The sequence below is a fragment of the Herpailurus yagouaroundi genome, unplaced genomic scaffold (genome assembly GCF_014898765.1).
Source record: "Herpailurus yagouaroundi ecotype Mexico unplaced genomic scaffold, PumYag 194, whole genome shotgun sequence".
Taxonomy (NCBI): domain Eukaryota; kingdom Metazoa; phylum Chordata; class Mammalia; order Carnivora; family Felidae; genus Herpailurus; species Herpailurus yagouaroundi.
In genome coordinates this window covers 3,301,694-3,329,619 of record NW_024412425.1, presented here as the reverse complement: position 1 = coordinate 3,329,619, position 27,926 = coordinate 3,301,694, and the positions used below count along the sequence as shown (strand labels likewise).

The 27,926-nt window shown below is 37.6% G+C and overlaps 2 protein-coding genes and 1 long non-coding RNA gene across 8 annotated transcripts in view; all 3 read left to right on the top strand.

Moving 5' to 3' along the window:
* The window catches only part of ZNF566 (zinc finger protein 566), a 38,754-nt gene extending 20,744 nt beyond the window's left edge, over nucleotides 1-18,010 (top strand). For 4 of the 5 annotated variants that reach the window (XM_040445767.1, XM_040445769.1, XM_040445768.1 and 1 more), the window contains exon 5: nucleotides 8,250-10,297. In XM_040445767.1, the coding sequence (XP_040301701.1) occupies nucleotides 8,250-9,274 (1,025 nt within the window). In that variant the 3' untranslated portion in view covers nucleotides 9,275-10,297. Of the gene's footprint in view, nucleotides 1-8,249; nucleotides 10,298-17,316 lie in introns of those variants that run through there. The other variant, XM_040445771.1, reaches the window with a different exon arrangement.
* Nucleotides 10,761-12,932, top strand: LOC121011397 (uncharacterized). The gene is made up of 2 exons (XR_005781602.1): nucleotides 10,761-11,677; nucleotides 11,913-12,932. It is a non-coding gene; the product is annotated as an uncharacterized LOC121011397 (long non-coding RNA).
* A 9,221-nt stretch (nucleotides 18,011-27,231) lies between the features above and the next one.
* ZFP82 (ZFP82 zinc finger protein) overlaps nucleotides 27,232-27,926 on the top strand; it is a 23,604-nt gene continuing 22,909 nt past the window's right edge. For both annotated transcript variants that reach the window (XM_040445735.1, XM_040445736.1), the window contains exon 1: nucleotides 27,232-27,364. The gene's annotated coding sequence lies outside the window, so the exon portion shown is untranslated. The remainder of the gene's footprint in view (nucleotides 27,365-27,926) is intronic.

The following is a 27,926-nucleotide window of genomic DNA, read 5'->3' as shown; positions in this document are numbered from 1 at the left end:
TAAAATTATGTAACAAACTGCAGGTGGACATTTAAACAGTTATGAAATGAACTTCCATGTAACCATTACCCAGGTAAAAAACTACAACACTACCAGCACAGATCTCTTTGTGTCCCCAAGATCTTTGTGTCCTTTCATAGTTTTACTAAGAGTGCCATCCACAATATATAGTTTAGTTTTAGTTGGGTGTGAATTTTATAGACATGTAATCATACTATAATATGTATTATTTTATGCCTTGCCTTTTTTTTTAAATGTTTGTTTATTTTTGAGAGACAGAGAGAAACACTGTAAGCAGGGGAGGGCCAGAGAGAGAGGGAGACACAGAATCTGAAGCAGGCTCCAGGCTCTGAGCTGTCAGCACAACCCCGATGCAGGGCTCGAACTCACAAACCACAAGATCATGACCTCAACCGAAGTCGGGTGCTTAACCGACTGAGCCACCCAGGTGCCCCTAATTGCTCTTACTTTTATAAAAAGTCCTGATCTCTGGTGAGAGAACTCTCCACCCTTTCCTTCAGAAGTGCTTGGTTTTACTTTGTCTTCCATATGAATTAAAAAATTTACATTAAGTAAAATTTCATTAAAAATGTCTTTTTCAACATCCATCCATGAATAAAACTCTCAACAAAGTGGGTATATAGAGGAATGTACCTCAGCGTAATAAAGTCCATATATGTAAGCCTACAGCTAACATACTCAACTGAAAGCTTTTCTTCTAAGATCAGGAATAAGACAAGGATGCCTACTCTCACCACTTATTAAACAGTACTAGAAGCCTTAGAATAATTAGACAAGAAAAAGAAAGAAAAGGCATCTAAATTAGAAAGGAAGAAATAAAACCATCTATGTTTGCAGATGACATGATATTATATATACAAAACTTTAAAGACTCCACTAAAAACTATTAAAATTAATAAATGAATTCAGTGAAGGTCCAGGATACAAAATCAATATATAAAAATCAGTTGCAGGGACACCTGAGTGTTTCAGTCTGTTAAGCATCTGATTCTGGATTTTGGCTCAGGTCATGATCTCACAATTCATGGAATTGAGCCACATGTTGGACTCTGGGCTGACAGCACGGAGCCCGGTTGGAATTATCTTACTCTCTCTCTGCCCCTGTCCCACTTGCGAGCTCTAGCTCTAAATAAATAAATAAATAAACGGCTGCATTTCTATACACACACTAACAATGAACATTCAGAAGAGAAATTGAGAAAATCCCTTTTACAATTGCATCAAAAAGAATAAAATACCTAGGAATAAATTTAGCCAATGAGATGAAAGACCTGTACACTGAAAACTTTAAGACATTGATGAAAGAAATGGAAAAAACACAAATAAATAGACACTACCCAAAGCAAGTTACAGATTCAATGCAATCCCTATCAAAATTCCAGTGGTGCCTTTTATAGAAATAGAACAATCATAAAATTGTCTAGAACCATGAAAGACACAAATAGCCAAAACAGCCTTGGAGGCATCACACTTCCTGATTTCAAACTATATTAAAAGGTATCAAAATCAAAACAGTATGGTATTGGCATAAAAACGGATGCATCAATCAATGGAACAAAATAGAGAGCCCAGAATTAAACCCACACATATATGGTTAATTAATTTTTAACAACGAATCCAAGAATATACAGTGGGGAAAGGACAGTCTCTTCAATAAATGGTTTTGGGAAAACTGGACAGCCACATATGAAAGAATGAAACTGGACCACTATCTTACATCATGTACAAAAATCAGCCCAAAATGGATTAAGGACCTGAACATAAATAAGACTTGAAACCACAAAATTCCTAGAAGAAAATGTAGGCAGTAAGCTCTTAGATCCTTGGCAATTTTTTGGATTTGACAACAAAAATAAAGACAGCAAAAGCAAAAATAAATGAGTGGGACTACATCAAACTCAAAATCTGCACAGCAAAGGAAATGGTCAACAAAATGAAAAGACAACCTACAGAATGGGAGAAAATGTATGCAAATCATATATCTGATAAGGAGGTAATATATAAAATATATATACAGAATCCATAAACTACATAGCAAAAATTCCAATTAAAATATAGAAGATATAAAAGAAATGGAAATTTTAGAACTAGAAAATATAGTGGCCAAAATTTTTAAAACTACTGCATAAGCTCAATAGAATGGAAATAACAGAGAAAAATTGGTGAACTTAAAGATGAGCCATACTAGTTCACATAAATACCAGAATAAAGATCAAAAACTTAAAAAGAATCTATAGCTTCAGGGACATGTGAGACAACAGAGTTTTAACATTCATGTCCTTGAAGTCCCAGAAGGAGAAAGTTCAGGACTGGAAAAAGTATTTGAAGAAATAATGGCTTACCAAATTTGGTGAAAGATATATCAGTTCAAAAGGCTCAGCCACCCCAAACAAGATAAACACAAAGAGATCCATACCCAGACACATCATAATCAAATTGCTGCAAATGGATGACCAAAAACGTAATGAAAGAACCACAGAAAAATAATGCATTACTTCTAGGGAAACAATTATTTGAATGACTGGATTTCTCTCTTTGTAAACCATGGAGGCCAGAATAAAGTGGAATAAAATTTTATTGTGCTAAAAAACTGTTAACCCAGATTTACAAATGCAGCAAAAACCTACCAGGAATGAAGGTGAAATTAAGAAAGGCAATACTGTAAATGTAGATGGCAACTGAGACTCGCTTGAAGGTCCCTATCAGATATGACAGTGGTGGGAAGACGGGCTAATGAGACAATTTATATACCATGTTAGAGGGGTAAACACTAGTTAAGTCTAGGAGACAGCTGTCTGCCAATTCTGGCCCAGTGCTTCCACATAATGTCTTTCAAGGGAAGTCAGAAATCCAGATTTTCATATTAAATCTGATAGCTCAATGTTGATAACTAATTCAAAACTTTAGAAAATTTGTTGGGGGCAACATCAAACAAATATGTAAGATACAACCTGATTCATCAGATTTTTACTTCTGTGGAGTTTTCTTTTTCTTTCTTTTTTTTTTTTTTTTTTTTTTTTAACCTCAGAAATTCTACCAAGGTACATCTGGTTAAAACTCCTCATAAATTGTGCTCAACACAGAAGGGAACTTCTTTTTACTCAGAGATTTCTTCAACCCTGGAAATTAGTTTTGTTGTTAGCTCTGCATCATCCCCAAGTTCTCCTTCCAGAACTCATATCTTACATTTATTTTATTGCCCATATAATTTTCCTTTCCTATGACTCCCACCACTTTTTTGTTACCTTTTCTATCTTTTCCCCTCTGAGAATTTTTTTCATGAATTCTAGTTTTCATGATGATTGACTTTTCACTGTGGAATTTGAAGATTTAGTTTATACCTTTTTTCACCCTCCAAATATAATTATATCACAATTTTTAAAGTATTATTCAGCTTGCTTCATGACAATGAAATGGCTTTCATTTCTAAGCTCTGGAGTCACATTTCACTTCTTTTAGGACTTGTTCTTTTCTATGCAATTAATCCTTGTCTTAATTGAGAATTGCTGAGTTTTCTGAGTATCTCTCATTAATCTCTCTTCAGACACATCAGGTAACTGGTTTATTTTTTAAGAGACATTTCTCCTCTAACCCTCTGTTCTGCCCCAGTTGAGACATACATAGCTATCATTTTAGAATTTCTCTTCATTATCATCCCATTGATTCCCTTTACCATGTTCCTTTGAATTTCTTTTGATTCTCTATGTGGATATCTTGGATACCTTTGTCTTGATTGTTGGATCTCTTTCCTTCCTCTTTCTTGGTTTATCCCTTTATTATTCTGACACACACCTTCCAAAAGCAACCAAGGAAAGTATGCAAGAAAAATAAATAGTGTATTTTGTGGGGCTGCCTGGCTGGCTCAGTCGGTGGAGCATGAAACTCTTGATCTCAGAGTTGTAAGTTGGAGCCCCACATTGGGTGTAGAGATAATTTTAAAAAATAAAATCTTTAAAAACAGAAGTGTATTTTCTGAATCCTTATATGTCTGAAAATGTTTCCCATTCACCCTTCAATTTCACTGATAGTTTGACTGGAGATGTAATTTTAGGTTGAAAAACTGAAATTCAAAGTTTTGAAGGCATTGCTCCACAGATTTTTAAAATCTAGCATCTAGTGTTGTTCAGAAATCCAAAACTCATTCAGGTTCTTTTTTTTTTTTTTTTTAATTTTTTTTTTTAATTTTTTTTTTTCAACCTTTATTTATTTTTGGGTCAGAGAGAGACAGAGCATGAACGGGGGAGGGGCAGAGAGAGAGGGAGACACAGAATTGGAAACAGGCTCCAGGCTCTGAGCCATCAGCCCAGAGCCTGACGCGGGGCTCGAACTCACGGACCGCGAGATCGTGACCTGGCTGAAGTTGGACGCTTAACCGACTGCGCCACCCAGGCGCCCCGTAGAATTTATCTTTATAATATGCTAATATTTCAAGTAGAGATAGCATGATGTTGATTTTATTCTTTCATTTGGGCACTCACTGAGACATTTCATTCTGGAAACAAAAATCTCTGAAATTTTCTTGTATTATTTTCTTGATTATTCTATGTTGTCTTCTCTATTCTCTGTGTTTCAAACTTTGAATGTTTGCTTTTTTTTTTTTTAATGTTTGTTTATTTTGAGAGACAGAGAGAGAGAGAGATCTCCCACATGTTTGCTCAAGCCAGGAAGGGGAAGAGAAAGAGAAAGAGAATCCCAAGCAGGCTCTGCACTGCCAGGGCAGAGCCCAATGCAGGGCTTGAACCCACGAACAGTGAGATCATGACCTGAGCCTAAACCAAGAGTCAGACACTTAACCAACTGAGCCACCCTGATGCCCCTGTTCACTTTTTATTTCTAGTGTCTGGCACCATGTCTGACACATTTAATGGGCTCATTAACTTTTTTGAATGATTGAACACTCATAATTCAGATCTTAAATTTCTTGTCTTAGCTCTAGAATTATTTTTTTCTATTTTTTATTTCTTATACTTTCTGTGAGAATTTATTAAGTTCTAATTCTCATTAATTTTTATAAAAGATTTTTCTTTCAGTATTTTTTCTGACATTATTCTCTTATGAGATATGTATTATATATTTTTGGAAGCATTCTTCTTTTGAATTTTTCTCCATTGGTTGTCTTTCCTGAGTTTTTTTTTTTTTCCCTTTGTCCATTTTAATCTCTCATGTTTAAGATTTTCCTGAAACTACTAGTGATTTAAGGCTGTCTGCCCATATAAAACTGTGGTATTAAAAAGCTGATATGAGGGTGCCTGGGTGGTTCAGTCAGTTAAGCATCGGACTCTTGATTTCCTCTCAGGTCATGATCACACAGTTCATAGGCTTGAGCTGTGCATCAGGCTCCACTCTGACAGCACAGAGCCTGATTGGGATTCTCTCTCCCTCTCTCTGTCCTGCTTGCACACACTCTCTAAAAATAAAAACTTTTTTTTAAATTAAAATATATATTTTTAAAAAGCTGGCTTGACCTCTCATTTGTGTCTGAAGAAGTGTATACTTATTGGTGGTAGTCACTGTAGAGTGATCTTCCTAGAACAGTTCGTTGGCTGATACCACCTATCAGATATTTTCTCTTGGACTGGTTTTCTCCAGAATTGAATCCTCTACTTTCTTTCTGGGAGTCAGTAAAATGAGCTTGACTGTCAGATTCTGAAAGTTTACTGAGTCGTAAGTATCAGGTGTATGGGGTAGGTTTGAGATTCTGGGGTCTGTTTCATACAGATTTCAATTAATCTTAACTTTTTGCAGCCCCTCCTGCACCCTGCTTTCAAAGGTACCTGTTGATTGCAGTTCTTAGAAAGAATGATTCTACAATAAGACTAATCTATAACCTGAGTTTCAGTGTGTTTATGGTTAACAAATTATTTGTTACCATTACATCTACGGTGGCTTCAAAAATTTTGTTGCTGCTCTTTCCTCTTCTTTGTCTTTGTGGAGTTTCTTCTTTCATTTAATCTCATCACTATCACTTTGGTGGGACTTCATGAAGGAACAGTAATAAATGCATATATTCACTGTGCTGTGTTTGAAAAGAGTGTGTCCTTCTAGAGGAATTTTTTAAGGAGTATACATTTAAATACTTGCTTATTGAGTCAGTTAATAAATATTTGTTGATCTTCCAGTATATACCAGATACTGTGCTTAGAGTTAGGTACACACTGATGAAGACTATGGACATTTCCTTCACAATTTAACACCTATTCAGTGAAAAAGATAGTAAGTGAAGCTAAGTCAATATATAATTACAAATTATGAAAATCCTGTTAAGGAGGACAACAGAGTGCTTAAAGTGTGACTACAAGGAGAGTATAATTTGGTCATGCAGCCAGGAAAGGCCTCAAAAAGTATGACCTTTAAGTGCAGATTTGGAAAATGGGCAATAGTTACCAAGGCCAAGAGTAAACAACAACAACAAAACCACCTACTAGACATAAGGAAAAGTACCTGGAAAGACTATTAAGAGGGACTAAAAACTGAGAGCATTTGAAGAACTGCAAAATAGTGCCAGCGTGGATGGAGCTTAGCAACCAAAAGGGAGCATAGCCTGAGATTTGTCTGAAGAGGCAGGCAGCAATTAGATCATTCAGAGCTTTGTATACCTTGTTCGAGTTTGGCTTTTGTTGTAAGAGAACTGCCATTAAGGATGGGTTCAAGATTGCCTACCTCAGGTGGGGAAACTAGATAAGAAAGACACTCTCCTGATAGTTCAAAGAGATACGTGTATTAGATATTGAAGATAAGAGGAAGAGTGTTAAGATATATTTAGGAGCAAGATTAGGCAGTATTTGCTGAATAATTATATGAGAGAAAGAGAAAAGATGGTACTAGAATACTTTTCACTTTTTTGGCTTGAGATTTTCCCATAGTGTGGTCTTCAAAACACTGCACTTGCCTAATATCCCCATTTTAATATAGAAATTCTTTTGTATTATCTCTCAAATATTAAACATTTATGCCAAATACTTCTCATATATTATTTACAGTTCCCCCAATGATTATAAGAGTAGACAGAGAATTGAGGGCTAAGAAAAATGAACTACTTTGCCCAAGAAAACAAAGCTTGTAATTAGCTGTGTGTTCAAAAATTCACAACTGATTCTGGTAACTGATTGTTCAATAGCAGAACACTGTTTTTATATCCTCTACCTTCTCTTTAAACCTACAAATGCTCTTCCTGTCAGTTGGTCATCACTACTATAGTGTTTATGTTCTTTTTAAGTCCTTTCCTCTTTTCTCCTAAGATCAGCATCACAGAGTTCCAAGCCAAAAAGTGTTTTTATCAAACTCCAAACATATTCCATATTTAGCCACAAAAGAATCCTCACTGTCTGCCACTCATGCTAGATTTATTCATTCCTGCCATCTGGATTGCCACTCTCAATTTCCTTATTTGTTAAAGAGACCCTGGGTTTCCAGTTACAGAATTGAGGACAGTGCTGTCTAATAAAACTTTCAGTGATGATGTGGAAATGTTCTATGTTATTTCCAACACTAACCACAATTGGCTATTGAACACTGGAAATTACAGTGCTATTGAATTAAATTTGAATTTTTATATAATTTTAATTATGTTAAATTTAAATAGATACATATGCTCATGGATACTGTAATGGACAACATAGATCTAACTGGGAACTGGCAAACCATTTTCCTAAAAGGCCAGATAATAAATATCTTAAATTTATAGTCGATGTGGTCTCTGTTGCAACTACTCACTTCTGCCATTGTAGCTCAAAAGCAGTCATAGACAATATGTAAACAAATAAGTGTAGCTATGTTCCAATAAAACTTTACTTATAAAAATTGTTACAGTGCTGCAGGCCATAGTTTGCCAACCCCTGGGAATGTTATCTTATACTCATTTAATCCTGATAATAACTCTATTAAGTAGGTAATCATTTCCCTTATTTTATACTTCATGTTGTGGGGTGCTCTTACAGGTATGTGTGCATATACTCTGAATTTTTGTATGTGTATTTATGATTAGAGTCATTTTGTAACAAGGGAGATAAGACTAAGTTTTCTGTATGTTCAGCAAGCTCCCCTAAATAATTCTGATCAATAGCAATGTTTGGAAATCATTGGCTTACTTACTGCCCTCATCTTACTATATGATCTGTCCTTATTCTCATCTATTTTTTTTCAAGTTTGGTTTAATTCTCCCATTTTAACTGAAGTTTTATTTCTCCCAAACAAAAAATATGAGTGATTACTTTCATATTTTCTTTCAGTCCTGGAATCAAGATGTGAGACCAAGAAATTATTTCTGAAGAAGGAGATTTATGAAATAGAGTCAGCGCAGTGGGAGTTAATGGAAAGACTTACAAGACATGACCTTCAGTGCTCTAGTTTCAGAGATGATTGGGAATGTAATGGCCAGTTTGAGAAACAACATGGCTCTCAGGAGCGACACTTTGGTCAACTGATATTCACCCATGAAGGCATGCCTACATTCAGTCAGCATCCATCCTTTACATTACAGCAAATCATCAATAATAAAGAGAAATACTGTGGAACTAAGGAATATAGGAAAGCCTTTAGACATGACTCACAGCTTACTACACATCAAATAATTCATACCATTGAGAAGCCCTATGAATGTAAGGAATGTGGAAAAGCCTTTAGACATCCCTCAAGACTCAGTCATCATCAGAAAATTCATACTGGCAAGAAACCCTTTGAATGTAAAGAATGTGGGAAAACATTTATTTGTGGTTCAGACCTTACTCGACATCACAGAATTCACACTGGTGAGAAACCCTACGAATGTAAGGAATGTGGAAAGGCCTTTAGTAGTGGCTCGAACTTCACTCGACATCAGAGGATTCACACTGGTGAAAAGCCCTATGAATGTAAAGAATGTGGGAAGGCCTTTAGTAGTGGCTCAAACTTTACTCAACATCAAAGAATTCATACAGGGGAGAAACCCTATGAATGTAAGGAATGTGGCAATGCCTTTAGTCAGAGCTCACAACTTATCAAACATCAGAGAATTCATACAGGTGAGAAGCCCTATGAATGTAAGGAATGTGAAAAGGCTTTTCGTTCTGGTTCAGATCTTACTAGACATCAGAGAATTCATACTGGTGAGAAGCCCTATGAGTGTAAGATATGTGGGAAAGCCTATTCTCAGAGTTCACAACTTATTAGTCATCATAGAATTCATACTGGTGAGAAACCCTATGAATATAGAGAATGTGGGAAGACATTTAATTATGGCTCACAACTTATTCAGCATCAAAATTTGTACTGGTGATAAACTATAGAAGGTCTGAAATCTGTAGGAAGGCTTTTAATTACAGTTCAATTATTCAACATTAGAGAATTTGTCTTGATAATAATCCCTTTAAATAGAATAATGTAGAAACATCTTACTTGTTGACTCCAGCTTATTCAGCCTGAGAAAAATCATGTAGGAGAAACACCCTATGAGTAGAATATATTTTGGAAGTCCTTTAATAAAAGCTTATATTTCTTTTGACATCAGATAATTCAAGCTAGCAAATACTGAAAATCACAGCACTTTTGACACCTTTCTAACCTTATTTTAAACCTCAGAATTCATGATGAAATATAATCCTGGCATTTTTGTTTTTCCCCCTAATTTGTCTATACTTGTTATATTCTTAATATTTTAACCCATCTTAAATTTATATGACTATAAAGTCCACCTGTTTCCATCACAGTTTGTAAAATACCTTTAATACCTGGAATAAGTGACCTCTTTATTCAAAGATGGCTTATTCTTTTTGTTATTTACAAAACTTCGGATTTCTTGTAAAAACATTGACGAACAACTTTCCACACAGTAAATAGAGATCCCTTCATAGCTTCTTGGTGTTTCCATATGTTGCTGTGATATCATTTTATCAAATTCCTACTGATAGACATTTCCCAGAGTTTCTGCCATTACACACAGTACCCTAATGGAAATTCTCCATAGGCATATCTTTATATCATGTATTTTAATTGCAGAAATAGTGCATGAACATATTTTCCTTTTAAAAGATTTAAACATTACAAATAAGGCAGATACACTCTTTGACTATTATCCTTGTATGCATTTCCCTTTCTGAAGGATAGTCATTATCTGTTTAGTATTTATGCTTCCTGATCATTTTTCTACGTTTTTATACATATTTGTCTCAGTGGAAACTAAAACGGGATAATGATAATACCTACCTCAAAATTTTGTGTGAGGATCAAATAAACTAAGATGCATAAAGTGCTTAGAATTCTGCCTGTCATATAATAAATATTCGCTGAATGTTGGTCATTATTTTATTCATCATTGCCATTAGTATTATTTGCTGAAAAACAGTTTCTGCAGACCTTGCTGAACGTCAGGCAGGATATATAGTCGAAGAAAGACACAGGGTAATGAATTCAGAAAATTTTCCATCATCACTTCCTATGGAACATGAAATTATCCTAGGTGTTGATGGGGAAAGTAATGTGTGGAAAGGACTTTATTCAGCCTAGCATCCTTTTTGCTACATCATGCAATACCTAATGTAAAAACAAGAATGTAGACAAATCATTTGCAACATGGATGAAAAATGAAAAAGTGTGAAAAGAAACAGCATTATGTTTGAAAAATTAATACACAAAGAGAAACCTTATAGTTAATGATTTAAAATGTTATTTTAGGAGTGCCTGGCTGGCTTAGTTGGTGTAGCATGTGACTCTTGGTCTCGAGGTTGTAAGTTCAAGCCCCACATTGAGTGTAGAGATTACTTAAAATATTTAATAAAATGTTAAATACAGTGCTTTCTGGTATATTTGAAAACCTGAACAAAATTATTTTTTTAGGAAAATAAAAATGAATACAGTATTGACTCAGAATTAGAACTCTCAGAAGCCTCATAATCATAAAAACACAGAAAAGGGGAAATTTAGTGTGATACAGTAGCTATTACTACTAATAAAGCACCAAACCAAAAATTTTTTTCAGGCAAAACATTATCAAGTATCTAAGGAATTGTTATATAGAGGTAAACATCTCATAACCACCCAAATATAACCTTGATGTTAGAATAATATTAGGACACCTAAAAACGGAAGCTCATTTTTAGTATCCATGAAGATATATGTGAGCATACTAAAGAAACTAGCAAACAGTGGTACCTATTAAAATAATACAAATGAACCTGGTTGCAGCAGTAGCTAAGGAGGATACCCAGTGCCCAGTTCTAACTAACTGATGTGAGGAAATGCAGGCCTCATTTTGCCAGCTCTTGTGACTTTTCGAAAGTCTGGATCTTTTTTTTTTTTTTTTTTTTCAGTGTGTGATAGCTCTTGATTTTTATTTATTTTAATGTTTATTTTTGAGAGAGTGCAAGTGAGGGAGGGGCAGAGAAGGGGGACCGAGGATCCAATGTGGATTCTATGCTGATAGGCCGACAGCAGTGAGCCTGGGGCTTGGGGCTTGAACCCATGAATGGCGAGATCATGACTTGAGCCAAAGTCAGACACCCAACCGACTGAGCTACCCAGGTGCCCTAATAGCTCTTGATTTTTAAATGGTAGCTCAGATTTATCTTTAAAGACACCATGAGTACCAAAGATGTATTGACTGCACAAATAGGCCATAAGTTCCTTTTGTTCTGGACCCTAAAGCTGTGGATGTGCAGAAGGCTTGGAGGAGGAGTTTTTAATAGTGCAAATCCAGGGGCGCCTGGGTGGCGCAGTCGGTTAAGCGTCCGACTTCAGCCAGGTCACGATCTCGTGCTCCGTGAGTTCGAGCCCCGTGTCGGGCTCTGGGCTGATGGCTCAGAGCCTGGAGCCTGTTTCTGATTCTGTGTCTCCCTCTCTCTCTGCCCCTCCCCCGTTCATGCTCTGTCTCTCTCTGTCCCAAAAATAAATAAACGTTGAAAAAAAATTAAAAAAAATAGTGCAAATCCCTTAAATATTTAATATTTAAAATATTTCCAGAGATAACTAGCTAAACTCCAAGTGTAAGGATTTTTTTTTAAAGACTTATTCCACCCCAATATTTTCTACATGCAGTTCTTTATTCTAAGCATCATGTCAAATTTAAAAATTGGGTCTGTTTTATATGTAACAACAATATCCTATTGTTGATAAATATATACACATACAACTGAAAATTTTTAAATGGCCTATGAAGAGGAAAAATAGCCTGAGCATCACATTTTTGCACTAGCAGCAAACATGTCATTGGAATTCTGTATTGTGTTCTAGATGAAAAGTTAGCAGACTTTCCATAAAGGGCCAGACAGTAAATATTTTAGCCCTGTGAGCCGTACTATTTCTGTAGCAACTACTTAACTCTGCCATTGTGGAAGAGTGTGGAAGGCTACTAAAAGTCTTAGATTAAGAATCCTGAAGTTAAGCAAATGTCCCACATTTTAGCTTTGTTTAGGTAGATTAGTGTTTTGAAATAGATCTTTTCTTTGCCTCAATTTTCATGCTCAGCAAGCAGCTTCCTGCATTGGATGGATTCCATTCTTGGAAGGAAATTCCCATATACCCAAAATTACAGGTCTGTTCTTCCATTCCTCACTTCCTTTTTTCTTAGATCCCATGTTAGTAGGTTAAGGTTTTTTTTTAAACATTGAGTTATTTTGTTCCAGGCTTATGCCTGTAAAATATTTTATAATCAACTTAAGAAAAGCGGAATGAGCAACATAGGAGTTTAAGTCATTCATTAAGTTCTTCATCTAAAATTATAGAGGAAATGGGATGCCTGGCTAGCTCTATGGGAAGAGCATTCGACTCTTGATCTCAGGGCTATGAGTTTGAGCCCCACGTTGGGTAGGGAAATTACTAAAAGAAATAAAAACTTTTAAAAAATAAAATGAAATAAAATTACAGAGGTAATGCATTTGCGTTCAAACCAATGAAGCAATACTAAAAAAAAAAAAAAAAAAAGCTATGCCTTTTGCTATTCCTCACTCCCTCTCTGCTGATTTACTTCTGAGTAATGTTCAAACCTTGTGTATATCCCCCATATATTTCTTTATGTTTAAATGTTAACACAAATCAGTATATTTTTACCAAAAAATATGGATGATAGTTTAAACATGCCTTTTAAATTTTGAATTTCCCTAGTCAGTAAATGATGATTTAACTTATTTTTTTAAATGGTTACAGTATATTTTATACCCAAGTATGTTTGTACCAATACCAACTCAACTATTCATGCAATATTTCAGACTGTTTCCTCTCTGCTGTTTGAAAGTAGTGCTTCATTCAGGGCACCTGGATGGCTCAGTCGGTTAAGCGTCTCTTGTTTTTGGCTCAGGTCATGATCTCATGGTTTGTGAGTTTGAGCCCTGAGTCAGTCTCTACACTGACAGCGTGGATCCTGCTTGGGATTCATTCTCTCTCTCTCTCTCTCTCTCTCTCTCTCTCTCTCTCTGCCCCTCCCCTGCGTGTGCGCTCTCTCTCAAACTTTTTTTTTTTTAAGTTTATTTATTTTGAGAGAGTACAAGCAGGGAGGGCCAGAGAGAGAGGGAGAGAGAGGCTCCCAAGCAGGCTCTGAACTGACAGCATGGAGCCCAATGTGGGGCTCGAACCCATGAACCATGAGATCATGAACTGAGCTGAAACCAAGAGTCAGACACTTAACTGACTGAGCCACCCAGGCGCCCCTCAAAATAAACTTTAAAAAACTTTAAAAAAAATAATAAAAGTAATGCTTCAATAAACATTTTATACTTTTGTCTATTTTATTTCTGTAAAATAGGTTTTCCAAACCATTTCCAATGTTTTCTGTTTCTTAGGAAGGTATTGCTTATAGAAACTTTCCGAGGGACGAGGATAAAGGGACAGAGTGTACAGTTTTTCACATATGTGGGTGTGTATACACACACAGACTTTACCATTTTAATCCATCTGGGATTCATTATTGTATATGGTGTAATACAGGATGTTGGTTTTGTTTCCATTCAGAAATAAGACCAATTATGCCAGAACCAATAATTGAAATATTCATCTTTCTCCTACTGTATTAAAATACTCATATATGAAATGCTCATATTCTCAAATCTATTTCTGTGCTCTATTTTCCAGCAATCTTTGACTTATACTTTTTAGTAACTTATTACTTGGAAATTGAGATATGTATATTGTTAATATATAATTTTTACTTAGAAATAAAGACAGGGTGCCTGAGTGGCTCAGTCGGTTAAACGTCCAACTTCAGCTCAGGTCATGATCTCGCGGTTGGTGAGTTCAAGCCCTGCATCAGGCTCTGTGCTGACAACTCAGAGCCTGGAGCCTGCTTTGGATTCTGTGTCTCCCTGTCTCTCTGTCCCTTCCCCCGCTCACCCTCTGTCTCTCTCTCTCTCAAAATTAAATAAACGTTAAACATTTAAGAAAAAAAGGGGGCACCTGGGTGGCTCAGTCGGTTGAGTGTCCGACTTCAAATCAGGTCATGACCTCGTAGTTTGTGTTGGAGTCCCGCATCGGGCTCTGTGCTGACAGTGCAGAGCCTGCTTGGGATTCTCTCTGTCTCTGCCCCTACCATGCTTGCTTCTCTCTCTCTCTCAAAATAAGTAAACTTAAAAAAAATTTTTTTAATGAAAACAAAAACAAATGCTTATTAGATTTTAAATTATTTTATCCGGTTCCAATAAAAAGACTAATAAGGGTTATATTTTAAATTTTATTCAATTTAAATAGAGTATTTCAAAATGAATTCACATTGAATTGACTTTGAATGGATATTCATTAATACAGGTATGTCTCAAAATGTCTTTGACAACTTTTTATCTCTTTACACTCTAATATCTTCATGATGTAATGTTTCACAATACTTAAAATATGCTAGGAATAATCTGAAATTTAGTATCTTTTATTAGGTATTGATTATAAAATGATAGATTCTTTTGATCTTTGATAATCTGCATATAAAGGGATATCTCAGTATACCTATTTCACCTTTTTTCATGTTGTAGACATGAGGACAGTGGCTGTTGGGCAAGAATTTTTTTTTTCACTATATTTTCCCCATTTTAACAGACTGAAGGGTTGGTTTTTTCAGATTAATTTCTGTTTGTTGTTTTCATCTCCACTCTTATTTGTGTGTCATAAGAGAAATGATTTATGCTTTGGTGAAATGTGTTAAAACACATGAATATCCACCCCCCCCCCCATTTGACCCTGAATTTCTCATGTTCCCTGGGTCAGACTATGATTCTCTGTAACTGCTCTACAGGCCTAGTCCTCTGCTTGTTATGTCTCCCAATACCTAAGTTTAAATGAAGTATTAGGATGTGCAGTTTCAAGCTGCCTCTTTCAGTAAAGCATCCCTAACAAAAAGTCTGTTTCTCAGTTAGTCCAGAAATCAAGTGTAGAAAATTAATTATCACCCACAGAAGTTTCTACTGTAGCCATCTTTGTTTTATTTCTAATTTTAATGGAAACACAATGGTTACAGTCCATATGTTCTACCTTTTTAAAATTGGAGTAGAGGGGCGCCTGGGTGGCGCAGTCGGTTGGGCGTCCGACTTCAGCCAGGTTACGATCTCACGGTCCGTGAGTTCGAGCCCCGCGTCAGGCTCTGGGCTGATGGCTCAGAGCCTGGAGCCTGTTTCCGATTCTGTGTCTCCCTCTCTCTCTGCCCCTCCCCTGTTCATGCTCTGTCTCTCTCTGTCCCAAAAATGAATAAACGTTGAAAAAAAAATTTTTTTAAATAAAAAAATAAAAAAATTAAAAAAAAATTGGAGTAGATAAGAAATTCATTCAAGGAATATTGAGTGGCTCATAGAAAATCTTAGAGTGCTAAGGAACAAAGATACAGAACCAAGAACATTGCTGCACATGATGACACAGAACTCATGAGGTCATTCCTTTTGCTGCTGCTGCTGCTGCTGCTGCTGCTGCTGGACAGAATTGCCAGCTTACACTACTGACAACATGGACTCTGGATGTTCCTGCTAGTGCCACCTGTGTACATGGGGTTACCCATCACCCAGATGGAATCTCCCATCCTTGTTCCTTTATATCATCACCTTGCTGTTCTGAGATAGGTGTTTTTTGTTTTTCGTTTATTTTCGAGAGAGCAACAGAGCACAAGTGGAGGGGGGGGGGGTCAGTGAGAGGGAGACACAGAATCTGAAGCAGGCTCCAGGCTCTGAGCTGTCAGCACAGAGCCCGTCACAGGGCTCAAACTCACGAACCATGAGATCATGTCCCTAGCTGAAGTTGGTTGCTTAACTGATGAAGCCACCCAGGCACCCCTGAGATGGGTGTGTTGGAGTGCTGAAGCCTATGTTCCATCCTTGTACATTAGCTGCTGGAGAGACTAAGATGCATTTTCAGTTTAGTGAGAATCAGCCTCGGCTTCTTAAAGATGGGTGTTAACCATCATAGCAAGGGTGCACAAATACTGTACAGCCAAATGAATGACCAGTGTTCACAAGATGGCATCCCATCAATCTACCTCATTCTTCCTGTAACTGAACATTAAAACCTCATCTAAAATAACATTCCTCACTCCTCATTTATTCATGAGCCATTCCTCATTCAACCAAAATTGTGTTGGGTAATGTTTATACCTTCTATCTGTCAGGATCCTGTGTAGACATTCTGTAACCTTTCTTCTAAGTTGTAACAACCTACATAAAAGGGCTCTGTGCTGACTGCTGGGAGCCTAGAGCCTGCTTCAGATTCTGTGTCTACCTTTCTCTCTGCCCTTCCCCCACTCACACTTTGCCTCTCTCTGTCTCTGAAAAATGAATAAACCTTAAAAAAAATTTTTTAAGAGGAAAGAAGAAATGTAATAATAATATCTAACTATATATAAATTAGGTAGATGTTCCAGCCTTCCTTTCTGTAAATAATAGTTGTGACACATTCCCTTTTAATTAGCAAACTGGGAAGTTTTTATGGTTAAAGTTATCCAAACCTTTCATTAAAGATCAGAATCTTTGTTGGTTATAGTTTTCTTTATAGGTTTTCTGGTTTGAGGGGGGGTGTTTATTTGCCTGTTTTTACAACTGGAAATGATAGGGATAAGAGTTGACCCTAGGAATTCTTTGAGTATTATTCATGTTTCATTTGGAAATTTCACATCCCTTGATAGCCAGGATCAATCAGCCCAGCAGACATTAACACTTCCTCTCACCCCAGCCTTTGGTCTGCTGCCCATGGTCATGAGGAACTCCAAATAGCCAAGTTATAGTCTCACTTTACATTTTATTAGAATCACTGTTATGTCCACTGGTGAAAACATCCCTTCATTTATTCTCTACATTATTCTTCATCAAAGTGTCAAAATTTGGTGATGTTCTTGATATTTAGGCTTGACTTTATAATTGTTCTTTTCAGAGTATGCTGAAACTTGCTTATAGTTTATGGTATGAATATAAGGGGAGAGGAGCATGAAAAAGTAACACTTGCAAGATAACTACCTCAGACAAGGTAATTATAAGAGCTTCAAGAAAGGCATGTCTAATAATGCATCCTGTCTTAAAATTTCTATTGTGTGCTAATAGTACAATTACATGAACTTTCTTGTTTATTGTCTACATGATGTAATTTTCCCATGTTTAATTTTAATCTTTTTGTGTCCTTAAACTATAGATGTGCTTTGTAAACACAATATAAAATATTTTAATCCAACCTGACAATCTATTTGTGTTTCAAATAGAGTACTAGGTCCATTTTTATTCGGTGTAATTACTAATCTATTTGGCTATAAATCTGCCATCCTCATTTGTGCTTTTCAGTTGATCTTGCCAGTTCTATGTTCTTTTCTAACTGGTTTTCTTCAGGATTTAAAAAAATTACCATTTTGTTTCTTACCTCTACTAGTTTGGAAATTCTATATACTATTTCTAAGCCTTTCTAAGTATTACCTCAGAAAATACCATACATACTAAAACCTATTAAGGTCCAAAACAGTTCACATCTTTACTCATTCCTGTACCAATAGAAATTACTTTGGGTTCTTTAGCTACATTTATCCACCCACCTCCCAGTGTAAATTATTGTTCTTTATTATCTTTTTTTTAACCTGATGGACATTACTATTTTAAATAGTCCATGTTTGGGGCACCTGCGTGGCTCAGTCAGTTAAGTATCCGACTTCGTCTCAGGTCATGATCTCATGGTCCTTGAATTCAAACCCCACATCTGGCTCTGTGCTGATAGCTCAGAGCCTAGAGCCTGCTTTGGATTGTGTCTCCCTCTTTCTCTGCCCCTCCCCAACTCTCACTCTTTCTGTCTCTCAAAAATAAATAAACATTAAAAAATTTTTTTCAATAGTCAATGTTTGTTTTTTTTTTTTTTTTTTGCATTTCTCCCCATAATTCCTATATTGTTTTTTATTCCTTTGCCTCTCTGTGATAAGATTCTAGTAATTTATTTTGATCTCTCCTTTAGTCACAGATTCACCATACAGGGTAATGTGTTGTTTTTTATTTTTCCCCCATTTGCTTATGTTTGGGGGTTTATCTATATGGGTTTGTTAGAATGTCATAACAGACTGGATGGCTTAAGTAATAGAAATTTATTTTCTCCTGGTTCTGGAGGCTGTTAGTCCAACATCAAGATGTCAACCAGTCTTTTCCGGAGGCATCTCTCCTTGGATTATGTGCCACCCAAATCCCATCATTCTAATTTTATTACCTCTTTAAAGGCCCCACCTCCAAATATAGTCACATTCTGAGGTACTGGGGTTCTGCTTAAATGTTGTCAACAGGTTTTTGGTTTTGCTATCTGATTGCTCCATCTTATGATTCAAAACTTGTGTTGCTGCAGTCATTATTTTTCTGGAATCTTTGTTACTCCTTTTGTTTTTTGTTTACCCAGCTTTATTGAGGTAAAATTTACACCCAATAAAATTCACCAATATTTAAGTGTACAATTTTATGAGTTTTGACAAGTGTATACAATCATGTAATTGTTACCACAATCATGATATAAAACATTTCCATCACTTCAAATACAGTAAAACCTTGGTTTGCGAGCATAATTCGTTCTGGAAACATGCTTGTAATCCAAAGTACATATATATACATATACATGGAATCTACTCCTGAAATCGCTGTTGCACTAAAGGCTAACTAATTTGGATGTAAATTTTAAAAAATAATAATAAAATTAAAAATTAGAAAAAGAATTATTTGTTTATTCAACATATAACTCCTTTATTAGGTATATGTGTTGCAAATATTTTCTGCCAATCTATGCTTTGCCTTTTCATTTTCTTAACAGTGGTTTTTGAAAAGCAAAAGGTTATAGTTTTTTTTTTTTAAGTTTATTTATTTATTTTGAGAGAAAGAGAGTGCAAGCTTGAGTAGGGGAGGGGCAGAGAGGGGTAGAGAAAGAATCCCAAGCAGGCTCCGCACTCTCAGCACAGAGCCCACTGCGGGGCTTGAACCCACCAACTGAGAGATCATGACCTGAGCTGAAATCAAGAGTCGGATGCTTAACTGACTGAGCCACCCAGGTGCTCCAAAATGTTTTAGTTTTGTTTTTTGTGTTTTTTTAAAATTTACATCCAAATTAGTCAGCATATAGTACAACAATGATTTCAGAAGTAGATTCCTTAATGTCTCTTACCCATTTAGCCCATCCCCCCCTCACACCCCCTCCAGTAACCCTCAGTTTGTTCTCCATATTTATGAGTCTCTTATGTTTTGTCCCCCTCCCTGTTTTTAAATTATTTTTGTTTCCCTTCCCTTATGTTCATCTGTTTTGTCTCTTAAAGTCGTCATAGGAGTGAATTCATATGATTTTTGTCTCTCTCTGACTAATTTCACTTAGCATAATACCCTCCAGTTCCATCCATGTAGTTGCAAATGACAAGATTTCATTCTTTTTGATTGCCGAGTGATACTCCATTGTATATATATACCACATCTTCTTTATCCGTTCATCCATCGATGGACATTTGGGCTCTTTCCACACTTTGGCTATTGTTGATAGTGCTGCTATAAACATTGGGGTGCATGTGCCCCTTCGAAACAGCATACCTGTATCCCTTGGATAAATGCCTAGTAGTGCAATTGCTGGGTCGTAGGGTAGTTCTATTTTTAGTTTTTTGAGGAGCCTCCATACTGTTTTCCAGAGTGGCTGCACCAGCTTGCATTCCCACCAACAATGCAAAGGAGATCCTCTTTGTCCACATCCTCGCCAACATCTGTTTTTGCCTGAGTTGTTAATGTTAGCCATTCTGACAGGTGTAAGGTGGTATCTCATTGTGGTTTTGATTTGTTTTTGTTTTTTTTTTTTAGTTTTTTTTTTTTAATGTTTATTTGTTTTTTGAGAGAGAGAGACAGATAGAGTGTGAGCAGGGGAGGGGCAGAGAGAGAGGGAGACACAGAATCCGAAGCAGGCTCCAGGCTCCGAGCTGTCAGCACAGAACCTGATGCGGGGCTTGAACTCACAAGCTGTGAGATCATGACCTGAGCTGAAGTCAGATGCTTAACTGACTGAGCCATCCAGGCACTCCTCATTGTGGTTTTGATTTGTATTTCCCTGATGATGAGTGAAGTTGAACATTTTTTCATGTGTCGGTTGGCCATCTGGATCAAAATATTTTAGTTTTGATAAAATCCAAATTATTTTCCTTCTTTCACAGTTCATGCTTTTTGCATCCTGCCTGAAAAATATTTCCTAAATCAGGGTCAGAAAATTTTATCTCTTTGGTTTTTAAATGAATGGAAAGAGGGACACCTGGGTGGCTCAGTAGGCTGAGCATCCAACTTTGGCTCAGGTCATGATCTCGTGGTTTGTGAGTTCGAGCCCCACATCAGGCTCTGGGCTGACAGCTCAGAGCCTGGAGCCTGCTTTGGATTCTGTGTCTCGCTCTCTCTCTGTCCTGCCCCTGTCTCTCTCTGTCTGAAAAATGAATAAAAGATTTTTAAAAAATGAATGGAAAGAATTCAGGGTTGAGCTGTGAATAAAAAAGATGCTCGGGTGCCTAGGTGGCTCAGTCAGTTGAGCATCCAACTCTTGATTTTGGTTCAGGTCATAACCTAACACTTGTGAGATCAAACCCTGCATCAATCTCTGTGCTGACAGTACGAAACTTGCTTGGGATTCTCTCTCTCCCTCTCTCTCTGCTCTTCCCTCATTGGTGTTCTTTCTGTCTCTCTCAAAGTAGATAAATAAACTTAAAAAAAAGTGGGGGACTTCTGAGGGGCCCAGTAGGTTAAGCATCTGACTCTTGATTTCAGCTCAGGTAGTGATCTCAGGGGTTCATGAGTTTGAGCCCTGCATGAGGCCCCTCACACTAACAGTGCAAAGCCTGCTTGGGATTCTCTGTTTCCCTCTCTGCCCTTCCCCCACTTGGATATCTCTGTCTCTAAAAAATAAATAAATAAGTAGGGGTGCCTGGGTGGCCCAGTTGGTTAAGTGTCCAACTCTTGGTTTTGGCCTCAGGTCACGATCTCAGTTTGTGAGTTTGAGCCTCACATTGGGCTCTGTGCTGACAGCGTGGAGCCTGCTTGGGATTCTCTCTCCCTCTCTCTCTCTCTCTCTGCCCTTCCCCTGCTCACTCTCTCTGTCTCTCTCTCAAAAATAAATAAATAAACTTAAAAAATTTTAAATAAACATTTTTTGAAAAGTAGTTTATATATATATAAAGCCATCTCAGAGGTAAGAGTAAATTAAATTTTATTTGCTTCTCCCATAGATTGTGATATTTGAGATACACATACTATTTTAATGAATATTCCTTTTGGTCATGGTCAAAATTTATAATCTCATCAAGCATCACTATTCCAGGTTGGCTTCAAACTACCTCACGTCAAAATTTAGGGAGAAAAATTAACATTAAAAGTGAAATAGACTATTTTCATAAACTTTCTAACTTTTAACATGGTCACATAAGTAGAAATTGTAAAGAATCCATAATAAGGAATACAAGGAACTTAATTCTGTTGTTGCATACTATCATGCAGTTTAAATTTCCTTTGGAAAAAGATACCCATTTAGCTCAGGTTCTTATAGTATAATCAGTTGTATATGGAATCTACAGTGATAAATCATATTCCCTTATAATCCATAAAGTTTAAATTATTAAAATTCCTAATTATTTTTTTTTAATTTTTTTTTCAAACGTTTATTTATTTTTGGGACAGAGAGAGACAGAGCATGAACAGGGGAGGGGCAGAGAGAGAGGGAGACACAGAATCGGAAACAGGCTCCAGGCTCTGAGCCATCAGCCCAGAGCCCGACGCGGGGCTCGAACTCACGGACCGCGAGATCGTGACCTGGCTGAAGTCGGACGCTCAACCGACTGCGCCACCCAGGCGCCCCTAAAATTCCTTATTTTAGAAGAATTTATGATTTGGGAACTTAAGAACTCTAGGATAAGATTACTTTAATCTATTTTTATTTTCTTGTTAAATTTCACTTTATGAAATGGCTTTCATGTTCCATAGAACCTTAAGGAATATAAATTTTTTTCTTTTAACATTAGATTGCCAGGGTTCATCCATATTATTGTTCAATACAGTCCATTCATTTTGACTATTCTGTGATAAAGTGGTTCCCCCCTCCCCCCCCACCTTATCCACAGTTTTGCTTTCCATGGTTTCAGTCATCTGTGGTCAACTGTGGTCCAGAAGTAGATGATCCTCCTCCTGATGTATAGTCAGAAGGTCAGTGTTAGCCAGACACCGCATCATAATGCCTATGTCAGTCACCTTACTGCATCTCCTCATGTAGAGATTTTATCATTTCACATCATCACAAGAAGGGTGAGTACAGTATAATAGATATTTTGAGAGAGACCACATTCATATAATTTTATTAGAGTATATTGTTCTAATTGTTCTATTTTATTATTAGTTGTTATTGTTAATCTCTTACTGAGTCTAATGTATAAATTACATTTTATCATAACTATGTCTGTATAGAAAAAAACATAGTCTACATAGGATTTGGTACTATCTGTAGGTTTAGGTATCCACTGGGAAGGGCCTTGGAAGTATACCCTCCCCCCCCCCAGATAAGGAAGTACTATTATGTCCTATGTTTATACCATATTTACTACTGTATTCTCTGTTTACACCTACCTTTTTTTTGAGACTTCAAAGACAGTTCTTTAACTACTTGGGATTGTTTTCCCCATACCTTCCAACGCTAGGCAACCATTTACCTATTTTCTGTCTTTATGAATTCGCCTGTTCTATACATTTAATATAAATGTAATTATATAATATGTTGTCTTTTGTGTCTGGTTTCTTTCACATAGCATGTTTTCAAGGCTCATCCCTTGCATGTGTCAGTACTTCATCCTTTTTATGGCTGAATAACAAATACCCTGTTGTATGGATATACCATGCTTAATTTATCTACACATTTGTTTCTGGACATCTAGGTCATTTCCACTTTTTGGCTATGGTTATTAATGTTGCTCTGAACATTCATGAAATGTTTCTGTGGACATATATTTCTCTTTCTCTTGGGCATATATAGCTAAGAGTGAAATTGCTGGGTTATACGTTTTATACCTTTAACAGTGTGGGGGACTTCCAGACTGTTTTTTAAAGTGGCTGCAGGGCGCCTGGGTGGCACAGTCAGTTAAGCGTCTGACTTCAGCTCAGGTCATGATTTTGTTGTTCATGAGTTCGAGTCCCACATAGTAGGGCTCTGTGCTGACAGCTCAGAGCCTGGAGCCTGCTTTGGATCTGTGTCTCCCTCTGTCTCTGCCCTGCTCACGCCCTGTCTCTCCCTCTTTCAAAAATAAATAAACATTAAAAATATTTTTTTAATAAAAAAATGAATAAACACAAGCTCAGCGTTTCCAAACTAATAAAAAACACCTTTGCACATAGGGATAGATCTTTCATAAACATTAAATGTTTGATAATGAATGCAAACCAACGGGAGCTAAACGACAAAGGACTGCTACCAGCCCTCTTCCCTCATGTAGATTATGACATTTAAAAAAAAAAAATCCTTTTCTGTGTTATCTTCTTTCAATGCCCAGTTCAGAATTTCTGAATTTGTATAGATTGTGACAAGGAGAACCCCAAATTATTATCACAGAAGAGTAACAGGAGGAAAGATGGAATTTAGCAATACCACATTTCTGAAATCTGTCTATGTGACATTCCTATAAAGTTTCTTTTGAGTGGCTTTAAGTGTTTTCTATTCCACCAAGTTACAATGCATAAGTACCTCTTCAAAGCTATCATTTTAACAAAGGAGGCACTCCACAAAGAATTAAATACAGAGGATAGAAAGAAAATGTGCAGAAGTGTTCTAAGAGAATAAAAACAAAAAACAATGAATTTGAAGGCTTGCTTTAGGGTTTCCTAAGCCAAGTTGTTGTTTTTTTAAATATATGTTTCAACCAAAATATATTGATAATTTAGTTATAAAGAAGACAGAGATTGTACCCATCACACACACCTCGTTATGTTCCTGAATGTGGCTCTTTCAGTCTTGATTGGGTACCTGCACCTCTTGGAGGGACACAGGAATTTTGATCACAAACCTCATCTATAGGATAAGAAATGTGGTTTGTTTCTCTTAGTATTAAAATATATGGGAAGCAGAGTGGTAACAATATTTATGATTGAACACAAAGTATGGCCAGTTGTCAGCCCTCTCCAGTGAATCTCCAAAGAAGGGAGGATGATTTAAATAGCTCTAAATGGACAGTATGCTGTTAGCTCAGAAATCAATTGCTGAAATCCACCACCATCAACCTAAAATCCCCAGTCCCAAGCTAAAGAATTTTCTATCTTCCTCAGTGACATCATACCACCCATGCCTGATTACATATATACAGAACTTTACTCTGCACTCATGTTCCTGAGTAGATTGAGATTACCTGTTTGTTTATGAATCACTTGGCCAGGAATGGTACTTAGGCTGAGAAATTGGTTTTATCAGAGGAAAAATATCTGGTCCTTATAAGAGCAGAGGTATCAAATTATTTTTTATTCATATTGGTATACCTCCATCAGAGGAGAAACACAGGTAAGAAAGCAGCTGGTTTCCTAGGGGCACCTGGGTGGCTCAGTCAGTTAAGCATCTTATTTCGGCTCAGGTCATGATCTCACAGTTCGTGGGTTTGAGGCCTTGCATTGGGCTCTGTGCTGACAGTTCAGAACCTGGAGTCTGCTTTGGATTCTGTGTCTCCCTCTCTCTCTGCCTGTACCTCACTTGTGCTCTCTCTCTCTCTCTCTCTCTCTCTCTCTCTCTCTCTGTCTCAAAAAAAAATAAATAAATGTTAAAGAAAAAAAAAGCAGCTGGTTTCCTGAACAGAAAAATAGGAAAATTCTTTCATAAGGTAAGTTGGATTTATCTTCTAGGCTCACAAGAAAACACAAATTTTCTACTTATGTGTTGAAGCACATAAAACAAGGTGTGTATTGGTTGGTTGAAGAAAATGTCATCTGATACTTGCAGGAAACCCCGTATTTCCTTTAGGAGAAATGGTTTGCTAATTCAGTGTTTGCAATAACTTTATAGAACTACTGTGAATAATGGGAATTGACTGTATTTTAAGCTCTGCAAGCCATTCAGTCTGCATAACTAGTCAATCCTGCCCTTGTAGCTTAAATGCAGCCATAGACAATGAATAAATGAACATGGCTATGTTCCAGTAAAACTATTTATAGACACTGAAGTTTGAAATGCATGATTTTTTACACATCACAAAATATTCTTCTTTTTACGATTTTTTTAAAACCATTTTAAAGATAGATATTATTCTTTACTCACTAGCCATATACGTGGCAGGCCAGATTTGTAATTTGTCAACCCCTGCTTTAGAATAACTACAATCTAAAATTTTATTTACTAGTTTTATTTTTAGTAATAATAATATTGGCATCACAATTTTAAACTATTTTATGGCCATTCTAGACTACTGCAACTATATAAATATGTTAATATTACTAGGAACCAGGATTTCTAGAGAGAGATTATTAGAGGAAAAAAACAAATATAAAAGGTAAGAATAAAACCTTGTAACATTACATTTGAATTAGTAATGTCAGCATGAATGAATGCTTTGAGTCTTAAGTTTCTTGCCTTCCTTTAACAAAGAGAAGAGTGTCTGATCTAGAACCCAAGATATTTGACTCCCTAATCCTGGGTTGTCTGCTCTAGCCATAGTGCTTCTCTTTTAGGTAGAGATGTTTTTTTCTTTTAACATTTATTTTTGAGAGAGATCAAGCATGAGCAGGGGAGGGGCAGAGAGAGAGAGAGGAAGAGACAGAGAATCCCAAGCAGGCTCAGCACTGTCAGCACAGAGCCCACTGTGGGGCTCCATCTCACAAACCAAGAGATCATGACATGCGTCAAGAGTCAGATGCTTAACTGAGCCACTCAGGGGCCCCAAGATGTTTTTTCTTAGTCTGGGCCTTCTTAAATCCTCCCAACAAAGTCCCCTTAACATTAAGAGGAACAGCCTATTCTGGAAATCTGGGGAAGGAGCAAATAAACTATTCCAGGACTGGATTTTCCTTTGAAATCTTATGTTTAAATCTATGTTTATTTACATTCTCCATAATAAACCTGTGATTAAATGTAAATACACAATTTTCCAGAAAAATCAGGTTTTTTTCACCAAATGCTTCAGTAAAGATGATGCTTCTTGAAAATGCAACATTCCTTTCTCATTTCAAAATTGAGGAGAGTTAGGCTTTTGGTCTCATCCAATCATTCCACATCGTCACAGTCCCGCAGGAACACACCAGAAGCGTGCGCGCGCGCGCGCACACACACACACACACACACACACACACACACACACGCCACAATCAGGCACACACTGAGGGACTCCCATCCAAGGTCTGCAGGGAAGGCCTGGGGAAAACGTATCTATCAGAACCGTGCCACCTAAATGTTCAGAGTCAATTACAGACACGTTCACAGACCCATTACCTCGCAGGCCAACACAACATTCTTAGTCCTGTACAGTCTGACACACAATCCAGTCAAATCTCCCTCACAAACCACATTCCGGTCCTCGCAGTAGCACTTCACAAACACAAACCAGCCACACCCAATGAGAAAGTCGTACCCAGAACCACTCCAAAGATAGACACACAGTTCCATCGAGTAGGCGGTAGGGAGAGTCACATTTATGCATATCCCCCCTTTAATACGCCGGTTGTTGGTGCCCGTCGCGCTCCAGGACCTGCCGGGACTTTCTTGGGACAAAGAGCCGGGAACGCCGCCCGCTCAGGAGCCCGCCTAGATCTCCGCCTCACGCGGCGAGCGGGCGGGGTGGAAGCTCCGCTCCCCTAGGCTGGCGGCGCCGGCGCACTCAGTGCCTACAGAGCGAGCTCCCAGCAGCCTCCGCGCGCGGCCCGTTAAGCCCCGGGGGCTGTGTACTTGCAGGTTCCGTCCCACCCTCGCTTACACTGAGCATCACCGTGAGGCAGGTGCGACACCCAAGGTGAGCAGTCCCGGTTCAGAGGGTCGGAAAGACGTTGCCGCCTGGCCTGGAGATTAGGAGACAGAAGGGAGGCGCTGCAGTACCGCAGAGTGTGGCGAGCCTCTCACCTCAGGCCCGAGTGTGCGTGAGAACGGCAGTGGTGTGTGTGGTTGTGTATCTGGGTGACCGTGGGCGTGACGGGGCCCGAGTGTGGCATCAGGACTGTGTGTGGCTGTGAGGTCGGAACTAGTGGGTGATGGCATTTGTGTGGCTGAATTGGATGCAGATCCTCTTGTGTGACGGAAGGTTGCGTGACCGTGGACTATGTGACTCCGACCCTGGTGTCGCAGCTGATCTTCTGCCCTCTAGCCGCACGTGCCCAGCGGCAGAGAAAAAGCTCCCTGACAGATAGCTGAGCGCCAGCGAAAAGGCTCATACCCGATCTTGGGATAAGAATGTTAGATAAGATAGAACGTGCTTCGCAGGGAGGTTCCTGGGGGTACCCCCACCCACTACATCTTCGGATGCGCGCGCGGACACACACACACACACACACACACACACACACACACACACACACACA